At 49.5% G+C, this 12004-nt stretch overlaps 1 protein-coding gene across 1 annotated transcript; it reads right to left on the minus strand.

The window, feature by feature from the left end:
- Positions 1-393: 393 nt before the first annotated feature.
- On the minus strand, positions 394-11603 carry LOC123632404 (group 10 secretory phospholipase A2-like). The gene is made up of 4 exons (XM_045542639.1): positions 11480-11603; positions 8605-8755; positions 6789-6895; positions 394-1211 (listed from the first exon to the last, which is right to left on the minus strand). The coding sequence occupies exons 1-4, from the start codon at positions 11550-11552 to the stop codon at positions 1069-1071; spliced, it is 474 nt and encodes a 157-aa protein (XP_045398595.1). The 5' UTR covers positions 11553-11603; the 3' UTR covers positions 394-1068.
- Positions 11604-12004: the final 401 nt, after the last annotated feature.

Genomic DNA, 12004 nt, shown 5'->3' on the forward strand with positions numbered 1-12004 from the left:
GGCTGGACTCTCGCTGCTTCCGGCCAGCAGGAGGGATGGGCACACTCACCCCAGCCAAGGGCCACAGGCTGCCTCTCACCTCCCCCGGACCCTCTACCAATCATAGCGGGCTTGGGTGCACCAGAAGAGGGTGTCAGTGTCTATTTAAAATACTCAGACCCATTGATCCAAAAATGGCCATTTCTGCAAATCTGGGCTAAGGAATATAAATAAACAGGCTGTAGAGGTAGGAGGTGGCAAAGATTTATTTATAAGTATCTTCACAGCAATTGATAAAAACAGGAAATATCTCCAATATCCAAAAGTTATTACTCTATAAAATGGTATCTGATACATCTATTTAAAGTTTCTGAAGATGTCTAATTAGACATGGAGAAAATCATATGGTATAATCTCAGCTACATTTTTAAAACTATAGAAAAGACTGATGGACAGCACGCTAAGATGCTAACAGGGGTTATTATGGATTGTGGGCATTGGAGTGATTTTTTTTTTTTTTCTGCCCCATGTTTCTCTGTATTTTCCTTTTTTTTTTTTTTAAAGCAATGAGTATACCCTTCTTTCATAATTGGGAAATAAATTTTAACCATTGAAAGTAGAGTGGGATGGGGAATACCCTTTCTTAACCTGTTAACAGCTCCTAGACTTGAACTTCACAAGGGTGGGCGTCATGTGACCGCCATCTTGTTTACTGCTGCGACCCAGGACCTAGAACATGACCAGGCGCACAGTAGGTGTTTGTTCACATTTGACAACCAGCCAGCAGGAGCAGGCTAGAAGACAAAGACCAACTTTTTGTAAAGGTGGAACCTCAAAAATGGTACCAAACCCAACACAGTCATAAATACAGTCATGGTTTTATTAAATAGGCACAGGACTTTTGACCTTTATCAAACTGGAAACCAAACAGACTCCAGCCCCGAGTTCCGGAATGGGGAGAGAAAGCAAACATAAAGGTTATGGCTTTATCGCTTGGCTTCCATTCCCTCCTGCAAAGAACTGAATGCTGTTGTTCATTCTTGAGAAGGAACTTTATTGCCTCTTTAAAAGAATGTCCAGTAGACCTGGTCAGTCACACTTGGGCGAGTCCTTCTCACATAGGAACTGGGGGTAGAAGAGAAGTCTTAGGTTGTACTCAGTCCCGGCTAAGCAGTAAGCAATCTCCTGGTCACACTTGCACAGGAGTTCTTGGCATTTGTTCTCTGCTGGTCCTGGAAGAAGTGGGGAAACAGGTTAGAGTAGGGACCTGCAGAGACTCAAGGGTGAACATGGGGAGAGCCAGTAAAGCTGGAGGCAGGACGGGTCATACCTTGCATTTCTGAGACACTTGACAGTTTCCCAGGTGATCTACGTCAGCACGGCAACCCCAGGAGGCAGGTGATGTCAGCCCCATTTTACAGAAAAGGAAATTAAATTTTCAAATGGCAGAGTCCAAAGCCTGTAGAACCTTTGACTTCTCGTCTGCATCAATATGACACTGTTTGGGAATCCATTTAGATAAGACAGTAGCTGCCTGGGTTTGGAAAGCCTGCTCTGCTATGTCTCAGCTCTGCTATGTCCCAGCTCTGCTATGTCCTACCCTTTCTGAACCCAAGTCCTCATATAGTATGGGGGCACTCTCCACTGTGCAGGGTTATCGAGCAGCCTGGGTAAGAAGCCTACATAAAGCGCTCCCTCCTGCATTTCTCTGCCTCCTTTCTCCAAGTCTCTTTCAGATGCTCTTTCAAGAAAAACAGCTTATTTTAGGTAACCATCACATACTCTATCTCACCCCTCTGTCCTAGACCTAGCTTACACAGACGTGCAGAGGTTGCCGCACAAAGACAAGTCTGGAGGCCCCACTGCTCCATGGCCTCAGGAACCCAATGGCATCACGTTTTTCAAGAAGAATAAAAACTTAAAAGGAAAAGTAGCTCCCAAAGGTTAAGCTTAAAATTAAGGCCTGCCAGTAAATATTATTATAGGTTAAAACATTTTTTAATATATTTAAGTGAGGCCCATAAATGGAAAATGGGCCAAACCTGTAATTAAATAAACAACTATGTTCAGAATATCTCCAAACAGAATAAGGGAATATTTTTAGCCAAAAATGCATAATAGATATTTTCGTTCTTTTCGTTTGGTTCAAGGAGGACAGTTCTGTAAACAGGCATAGACTCCACCAGCCTATTTTTATAAACATCATTTTCACAAGGGTAGAAACAAACAGGACATGTAAGTTGAAGAGAGAAGGGAAAGATCTTTAGCAAATTTCCCATTTAAGCCCATTTCAACTCCTCTCCAGCCACACTGAAAGGGAGCATTTTAGGGACAAGTTACTTACTCTCCCCAACTCTAAATGACAGGGCTGAATGAGACAATGCTTGGGGCATTTTCAGTCCTAAAAAATCTATATTATGTCTCCATATTCATCTTTGCTCTGAGACCAACTCCTAATTCATAGTAAGGTCTTATAGCTGAGAATCCACACATATCTAAAAATACACATCTAGTAAGACTAATGATAGCCTCTTTGCCCCAGAGCAGATCAAGTCTGCAGAAGCTGGGGGTTTAGTGCAGAGTCACATCAGATCTTTAATTCTCTCTAGAGGAGGTAGCAGAGGTCAGAGAGGAGTTCAGATCAGGATGAGAGAAGGAGAGGGGAAGAGAGAGAAGAAAAATCCCCCTGCAGTCTGTTTATCATGTTAAATCCTTTTCTCATCTTCACAACACCCACCTCCCAGGTGAGGAAACTGAGGCTCAGAGAGGTCAAATCATTAGCTCAAAGTGATGGAACTCTCATCTATCTAGGGCCAAGTCATCTTCAACAAAGGCAGCAAGACTCTTCAATGGGGAAAAAATAGTCTCTTCAACAAATGGCACAGAGACAACTAGATAACAACATGCAAAAGAATGAACCCCCCCTACCTCACTCCATATGCAAAAGTTAACTCAGAATGAACATAAGAGTTAAAATTAGAAAACTATTAGAAGAAACAATAGAGGTAAACTTCCATGACCTTGGATTTCGCAGTGGATTCTTAGGATACCAAAAACCCAAGCAATAAAAAATGAAACAGATAAATTGGACTTCATCAAAATTGAAAACCTTTGTGCCTCAAGGATATTACCAAGGAAGTAAAAAGACCACCCACAGAATGGGAGAAAATACTAATATTTGCAGATCACATATCTAACATGGGTCAGTATCCAGGATATATAAGGAACTCTTACAACTCAACAACAAAAAGACAAAAAACTCAATTAAAAATGGATTTGAATAGACATTTCTCCAAAGAAAATACAAAATGGCCAAGAAGCACATGAAAAGATGTTCAATGTTGTTAATCATTAGAGAAAAGCAAATGAAAATCACAATGATATACCACCTCATACTCGCTAATAAAAAAACTAGAAAATAATAAGTGTTGGCATGGATGTGGAGAAACTGGATCCTTCATGCATGGCTGGTGAGAATATAAAATGGTGCATCTGCTGTGGAAAACAGTTTGGTGGTTCCTCGAAAAGTAAAAGATAGAGTTAGCATATAATGCAGCAATCCTAGGTATACACTCCAAAGCATTGAAAACAGCTATGCAAATAAATACTTGTTCATGAATGCTCATAGCTGCACTATTCACACTAGCCAAAAGGTGGAAACAACCCAAATGCCCATCACTGGATGAATGGATAAATAAAATGTGATATAGCCACACAGTGGAGGAATAAAATGTGATATAGCCACAGCCGTAAAAGGAATGAAGCACCAATACATGCTACAGCATGAATGGCCCTCAAAAACATTATGCTAAGTACAAGAGCCAGACACAAACAAAAACACATATTGCATGAGTCCATTTATACAAAATATCTAGATCAGGTAAATTCATAGAGACAGAAAGCAAACTGGTAAATTTGCCTGGTGCTGGTGTTAGGAAGAAGTGGACAGGCTTAGTGGGCATGGGTTCTTGGAAAGGGAATGATAAAAATGTTTGGGTGGCTCTTGGATGACATTGTGAATATACTAAATATCACTGAATTGTACATTTTAAAATGGTTTTTATGTTATGTTTATTTTCAATTGAAAGAAAATAGAAATAAAAGGGATTGGAGCCAGTTGTCTGGGTCATGTCCAAGTCTTCAGATAACTTCAAGCCTCGCCGTCCGAACTGCAGCCTTACCTACATTCTGCCTGTACTACTGCTCACTTCCTAGTTTGTAAATTGATTCAGCTTTTTGCAGGGAAACCGTTAAATGGCAAACACCAAACATCAGAAAGTCATCTTAAAAATACATTCTCCTCCTCACTCCTTTTCTTATTGCTTTGTTTCAAAATCAGGTACGATTGCCCTGAGAGACACAACATGTTTAATTGTAGTTTTATTTTTCTTTTAACTTTAGAAGTGGGTTGGTTCTGTAAAATGTAAACTGTGATGGGAGAACGGCTTATGTGACAATTATCCTCATTAAATACATGTTGCTTGTGATTAAAGATAAATAAACATATAGGTAAGTAGACAGATACAAAGAATTTTTTTTAAAACCAGAATTAAATGTAGGTATAGAAGTGTTCTTAAATAAGAGAAGCCAGAAGCCTGCGCTCTCTGTTAAAAAGAGGTCAGCAAGTGTTCAAGAGATGTTAAAGCTAAATTAGTAGCACTGAACTGAGACTTTCTCTTCCACGCAATTAGAACGATTAAAAGAGAATTGCAAGAGAAGTAACTTTCTCCTTTGGGGGCTCAGGGTTAGAGCTGCATTCACGCAATCCTCAAAGCCCTGTGATCGTGGGTCACTGCTGTGTCATCCTCACTGGAGAATCTGTGTTGGGTCATTTCTCCAATGACACCTACTATGCATGAAGCATCGTGTCGTCATTTCATCCTCATAACAGGAGGCCTTGATTTTTACCCCCAGTTTACTGCTGAGGAAACTGAGGCTCTGAGAGATCAGAACTTGCCCACAGTCACACAACTAGAAATGAACTAAGGCAGAAGCTACGGACCACCAGCCGAGGGCTTGCAAACTCAGATGTCCACTGGGGCAGGCGCTGTCAACGAGTGAAGCAAGGGAGGTATGTCAAACACAGGAATACTCTCCATTTGCACAAGTAAACGGGCTCAGCACTCTCATTTTTCTTGAAACATTCAGCTGTTTGGTCTACCTTCTGTTTTCCTGGGTTTGTTAGAACTATTTCTCTTTTATAACAAAACCAACAGCACAAGGAATATGAAATATGGTAATCGACACTTGTCCTCAACGTCATACAGAAAATAGGGCACAGTGGAGACTGGGGCAGATGAGAGAGACAGGCCCTGCCTGTGAGTGACAGCCCCTCTAAGCTCCAGCCAATGGCAGCTACTAGGTCTGATGCTGTTAGAGCCTCCAATTTTTTAAGGAAAACTAAACATTCAGAAGTTCAGATTTTATGTGAAATATATTGATTTTTCAAATACTGGCTCAAACTGCTTTTCCAAACATTGTGCAGATGAAGCAAAACATTTGCAGGACAAACATCGTCCAAGGAACATCAACTAGTGATATAATACAATTGTCCCCATTTTGTAGAAATGAAGGCTCTGTGTCCCGGGGAGGGAAGGACGTTTCCTGAAGTCTCCAACTGGGAAGTGGCCACTCTTGCCTGGCTCAGCCTTAGGAAAAAGGGCCAAGGAAATAGACACTTGTGGTACAGGCTCAGTTGCGGCTCTACACCCCTCTATCCACTAGGGTGGGACCCTGCCAAGGCCTCTGACCCTCCTCACACAGAATATTTGGGGCCAGAGGGTCGTCACACCACACTGAGGTGGAGCCAGCCCCACAGGTGAGAGGCTCCCACATGGTGGCTGGAGGTGAGGAAATGGAGGTATGGAGCCCTCCTGTCATCCTCTTTCTTTTCAATTATTTTTGTATTTATCACATTTCATTGTGAAAATTTTCAAAAATACAGAGAAGTTAAACTGTTCAGAGAACACCTGTATATTACACAGATTAATATTCAGCTTCATCACTTAGCCCTCCGTCAGTCCATCCCTCTCTCTATCCATCTGTCTGCCTTTTTGTTTTGTTTTGTTCTGGTGCACTTCAAAGTAAGTTGCAAACATCAGTGCGCATCACCCTTAAACACTTCAGGCTGTGCATTCCTTTCCTTTTACACTTTCAATTCACAAGTGATTCATGAAGACATTCTCCTTGTACATAACAGACACACACAGAGAACACGAAGTTGCCTTGTACCATTGCCCCCTCAACCTGATCTTGTCCCTGGAGATGACCACAGCCATCCTCAGTTTGGAGCGTATCCTTACCCAGCTTTTTCTGAGCTTTGTGGCTGCCCACGTGTAGCCATGGAAAGTAGTATGGTACTATTTTGCAAGTTTCTTTTCTTTTCCTTTTTTTAAACACACAAATGGTGCTGTACTAGAAAAGTCATTGTGCAGTTTGTTTTTTTATTCACCCTCTTTCTGTGTCAGCACATACGGCTCTACCTCATACTCTCCCTCCAGGCTGCAGTGAGAATACATCATGTGTTTATTTACCCAGACCCCTTCTGACACACATTCAGGTGGTTTATACCTGGTGTCATTTCTGTCTTCTTCCCTTTTGTTCCAGACATAGAAGATATAGGTTTCTTTCTTTTTTTTTCCAAGTCCTCCATGTTAAAGATCACTTATATTAGATAAACCCAAGCGTGGTCTATGGAGCGTTGCAAGCAGTGGTATGTTAGTGCAACAGGGCACAGAAGTCATCTGGCTCTGCTGGGATGGCCAGGGGACACTTGGGGGGGGTTGGTGTACGTGGCATCGGGAACTCACCACACAGGATGCTCTGATTGACGCACTGCCAGGAGTAGCGCTCTATCTTGGGACTGCAGCCAGCCTCTTCAGCACGATTGTAACAGCAGTCGTGACGATGGCAGCACCTGTGGATGTCACATGAGCAGAACAGCAGGTGGGTGAAGGCAGGGAGCTCTCCTGGCCACCCTCCGTTGCCGGGACTAGGGGTGAGTGAAGACCTCCAAGGACCCAGCATCCTCAGGTCTAAGTGTTGTCCCTGAAAAGCCCCATGCACTGTCCCCAGCGTATCCTGCAACCGCCTCCAGCCCCTGGCAGTGCCTGAGCCCGGTACCTGCCTGTCTCACTCTGAGTCTCGCCCGGTACCTGCCTGTCTCACTCTGAGTCTCGGAGCTTCTGGGCTCTGAGCTCCAGCTCCACTAGCCTCCTTTTTGTTCCCGGAGTAAGTCAAGTCCCTGCCATCTCCTGGCATTGCTCGTTGTACTCGTTGTCCCTCTGCCTGGGATAACTTCATGCCCCCTCCTGTCCTTTAGGTCTCAGTCCAAGCACCAGCCCCCACCCTGGGACATCATATAGGCCTCACCTGACCTCCCCAGGCTACACCCCCTCATAAAGCCAGTTCCTTTCCTTTAGGGCAGGTTTATAATGGAACCCTCATCAAAAACCTCATTAGCATCTATAACCGAAACTATGTAGGCAGAACCAAGTCTGTTCAGTTCTCCACAGTAGCGCAAGGCCCAGCCCATAATAGGACCTCAGGAAACATCTACTATTGAACAATTCCCTGAGGAAGACTCACAAACTGCCCTATAGCTGTCAATCATTCATTCACTCCCTTATTCATTCATTTACTGGTATTCTCTCCATCCACCCATCAGCCAATCCCTCAGCGAGGTGTGGTGCGGAGAGGCCAGCATTTTGGGGAGTCCCCTGTCTCATAAGACAGGCAAATGGCCCCCAGACACATGCATGGTGAGAAGTGCTGGGATGTGGCATAAGCCCTGGGGACCCTGGGAGCCTAGACAGGGTGGCAGGCCCAGGCAGGCTTCAGGGAAGGCTTCCTGGAGGCAGTGAGTCACATCTGAAGGACATGCAGGAACCAGACTGCCAGAGCGCAGGAGCTCATGGAAGGCAGCAGAAGCAACCAAGACACAGGGGTAAATAAAGACCTCTCAGTGACAATCATGGCCTCCAGACTAGGGGAGAGGCAGCCAAATTCTGCCCTCTGCTACCTACAAGCTTTGTGGAAATGGGCGAGTTGCTGCGCCTCTTTGAGCTTCAGGGCTGTCACCTGTAGAATGGGGATAACCGTCACACCCGTCTCCACAAATGGCAGTGAGAGTGGATGAGAGGAAGTCACAGAAAGATCTCAGCCCACAGCCTTGCACAGGGCAGGCACTTCTCACACGGCACCAAGAGTGCCTAGGTTGGGGGATGAATCCAGCCAGACTGCCTGGGTTCAAACACCAGCTCCCACGCTTTCCTTGCTGCACGACCCCAGACAAGTTACTTAACCTTTCTATGCCTCAGTTTCTTCATCTGTGAAATGGGGTTATTGTGAGGACTCAAAGGGATTCTCAGAGCAGTTCCTAGTGCATAATAAGTCTGGTTACCTTTATGTTATTTTTGAGGCCCATTGCCAGGGTAAGGGGCAGCTGGCACCAAGATCTGGCCTCATTGGCCACATTGCCCAGAAGGTCCTCTGCCTGCAAGGGAGTACCACATGCTGGGACCTTCCTGGGCCAACCCCCAGCTTCAGTTTTGGGTATTTCCCTGTAGGTCTTGACTACCCCCGGGGGTGGAGGACCTTCTAGCCTGGGCCCAAGCACGCACTCACCAGTCAATGGCATCCCGGGGCCGGCCATGGCCACCCAGGCCACAGTGGCAGCCATAGTTCATGTAGGCGATGGGAGTTCGGGTGCCAGCACAACTCACAGTCCCCGCCAGTTCCAGGATCCCACGCCGGTGCACATGTGACCTCCTGGAGGCTGGGATGCGGTGGTGGTAAAAAAAGGTCAGAGGCTGCGGGTCTGTAGAGAAGGGCAGTAGCCTGAAAAGGGCCTGGATGTTGCAGCCAGACTGTCTGGGTTTGAATCTTACTTCCCAGCTATGTGACTTTGGACAAACTCCTAACCTCTCCGTGCCTTGGTTTCTTTGTCTGGGAAATGGGAGGGTAAGGTGACTTCAACTCATAGAAAGAAGTGAACAGTGCATGAAAAGCACCTAGCCCATGACAAGGACTAACTATTACAATCAATATCCAAGGCAGCTATGGAAAAAAAAAATCACAGCCTTTGCACGGGCTGGTCCCCCTCCCTACAATGTCCCAATTCCCAATCCCCTGTCGTGTCAACTCCACACGCAGTTCGATTGCAAGTCATACATCAAATGTTTGTCCAGTTGCCTGTTCTGGGCACCAGGCATCAGAGATGAGCTAAGTAGGGTCCCTGTCACCAAGGATGTCTCCTCTGGGGGGGTCCCAGTCCCTGGGGTTCCCCTGGGCCTCACCACTCCCCTCCAGACTGGCTCAGGGGCCTTTGCATCTCCTTTTATTTGCACTGCCCAGACAGGGAGCCCCCTTGGCCTGAGTCCAGCCCTCTCCCTGGATCCCGGGGCAGCTCTGACACACAGCGGTGCCCAAGAGCACACGACTGCAACCCCTGCTCTGGACAGGCGAGAAGGAGGAGGCCAGCTGGGAAAGGTGCCTGCCACACTCATACAGCCAACAAGAGCCCAAGCTGAGGCTCCTGCCCAGGCTCTGACTCAAAAACCAGTGGTCCTTCCTCCTAGCACGGTACCAGCAGGGGAAGGTGGCCTTTCAGGGTGACAGAGCCAAGGGCCTTGGCAGCAAAGCAGAACCTCACTCCCAGGCCCGCCTACTTCCCGGGAGTCCCCTCTCTACCGCCCTGCACCCAGTGGCAGTCCCAGCGCTGCCTTTGGTCATCTCATCTCTTTCATCTCTTTTGTATCTAGAACATGTTTTCATCACACTGACTTTTTGAGGCATCCAGACCAAGTTTAAATTCAATTTTGTTTTGTTTTCCTCGATCAAAAAAGCAGCATATTAGTGTGGGGGAACAGAGACGAAGCGAATTGGAAGAAAATGTGAAAATGAGTTTAGAGTTCAAAGCTTCACCTTCCTCTCTGGTGACCAGTCCTCACTCTCCCCGCAGCCTGCGCCCCTGCCTCAAACCTCCCGGGGCTCCCTGGAGTCTGGACAAACTCAGGGGCCTCACTGCGCCCCAAGGCCTGGTGGCAGTCAACCCCTCCAAACTCTCCAGTGTCCCCCCAGTTATGCCCTGTCACCTACATATTCTGCCGAAAATGCCCTCGTGCCCCCACCCCTGCTCACCCTGCTCATGGGCCACCTCCTTCCAGAGTCTGCCTTGCCCCCCAGGTGGCCACAGGGACCGTCCCCATTTAGCGCTGTTGTCTGCCTGTGGGAGCAGCCTCCAGCCCGGCCTCGGAGAGCAGATCTCCGACTCGGGCAGCTCTGGATGCCCCGGCACAGGGTGAGCTTCCAGGAAAGGTCTCTGGACCTCCCGATCCACCAAGCCCCATGGAACACTCCCACTGTAAGCGCCCCCCCTGACAAGGCTCCAGTCCTATCTTCATACCCTGAAGCTGTCCCTGGAGGTCCTCGCTTCCTCTGACCTGAGCACCCCCCGGTATCCCAGAGGCCTAGGACCAGCCCCATGAAGGGCCCAGGCATGGGGCGGCCACCAGGTGCTGGGTTTAGAACCAAGGAAACCACTCCCTCTGTGCCAACACAGGTGGGGCAGGTCACGCCGGGGTCTGTTTGCTCTGCACACTGTGGCCTCCTCTGGGAGTGCCAGGGCTGTCTGGGCATCCTATGGGCCCAGGGTCTCTGCGTGCGTGTGTGTGAACACTGTGCCCTGGGGCTGTCTCAGCTTTCCTTGAGTGGAGTGTGCACGTGTCCCTTTGGGGTACCTGCCCGCGTCTGCAGCGTGGATCGGTGGGGGCCGCGTACACTGTGAGCCAGCCGGGCCCGGGGGAGTCTAGGGCTGTTGGAGGCTGCGCTTTCCGTGCTTGCGGCGTCTGCGTACTTCCCTGTGAGTGCGTGTATCTGCGCACCCCAGAAATGCCAGGTCACCAAGGGGGCCTCTCTGAGGGTGGCCCCCAGGGGTGGGTGACAAGGGGACACTCTGTTCTCCCTCCCGCGAGCCCGCGCCTTCTGCCCAGCTGCTCTCACCCTCCGGTGTCCACCCGGTCGTCCCAACTCAGACCCCACAGACAGGTGGAGGGAAGGGTCGGCACACAGGAGCCCGGACCAGGTGGGTGGGGACGGCTCCGGGTGGCTGCAGAGAGCGACAGCTGCTGGGGGAGGGGGTCTGCAGAGGACTCAGAGCCCCCGTAGAAGGGCGGGGCCGGTGCAGAGTCCCTGAGAGGAGCGAGTGAGTGGGGGCCCCTGGAGAGGACGGGGGTCCAGGGCTCCTGGGCCCCCGGGAAGGATGGGTGGGTGGGTGTTAGAAGAGGGGGCTGGGGGCTGCAGGGCTCCTGGACCCCAGGAAGGATGGGTGGGTGGGTGTTAGAAGAGGGGGCTGGGGGCTGCAGGGCTCCTGGGCCCCCAGGAAGGATGGGTGGGTGGGTGTTAGAAGAGGGGGCTGGGGGCTGCAGGGCTCCTGGGTCCCCAGGGAGGGCTGGAGGAGTCCCGGGAGCTTCTGGGTCCCCGCAGGCGGCTCGTCACTCACCGGCGCCGGGTCGGGGTCCGGGCCCGGGTCCCGGGGGCAGAAGCCGCAGCAGCAGCAGCAGCAGCAGCAGCATGGTTGGCGGGCGCGGAGGCGGCGCCCCGTCGGAAGGCGGCAGGTGCGGGACGTCCGGGCGGGCGGACCGGGGTAGTCACCCAGCCCCGCCGCCCCCCAGCCGGCCCGCCGCGCCCGGCCACGCCCCCCGCCTCACCTTCGCGCGGGCGGAGCCAGGCAGAGGCGGGCACCCGAGGCCGCGCGGTCGTCCCCACCTCTGCATCTTGGTCGCCCGATGGGCTCGAGACGCCAGCTGGGGCGCGGGGGCCAGGAGGACGCCAGGCTTCTCCTCGGCTTAAGTGAGCTCAAGGGCGCTCTGTCGATGTTATGGTTCCCCGCAGCCCCTTCCAAGCGTCCACCTGGCCACCCCAAAAAGAGCAGGAGACTTGGGGATGGGGTGGTACTGAATTTACCTTAAATGTGTAAATGTAGGACACTTTGCACTCCTGACACGCCTTGAAATCAACTCTCTAC

The sequence above is a fragment of the Lemur catta genome, chromosome 2 (assembly GCF_020740605.2).
Source record: "Lemur catta isolate mLemCat1 chromosome 2, mLemCat1.pri, whole genome shotgun sequence".
NCBI classification, from domain to species: domain Eukaryota; kingdom Metazoa; phylum Chordata; class Mammalia; order Primates; family Lemuridae; genus Lemur; species Lemur catta.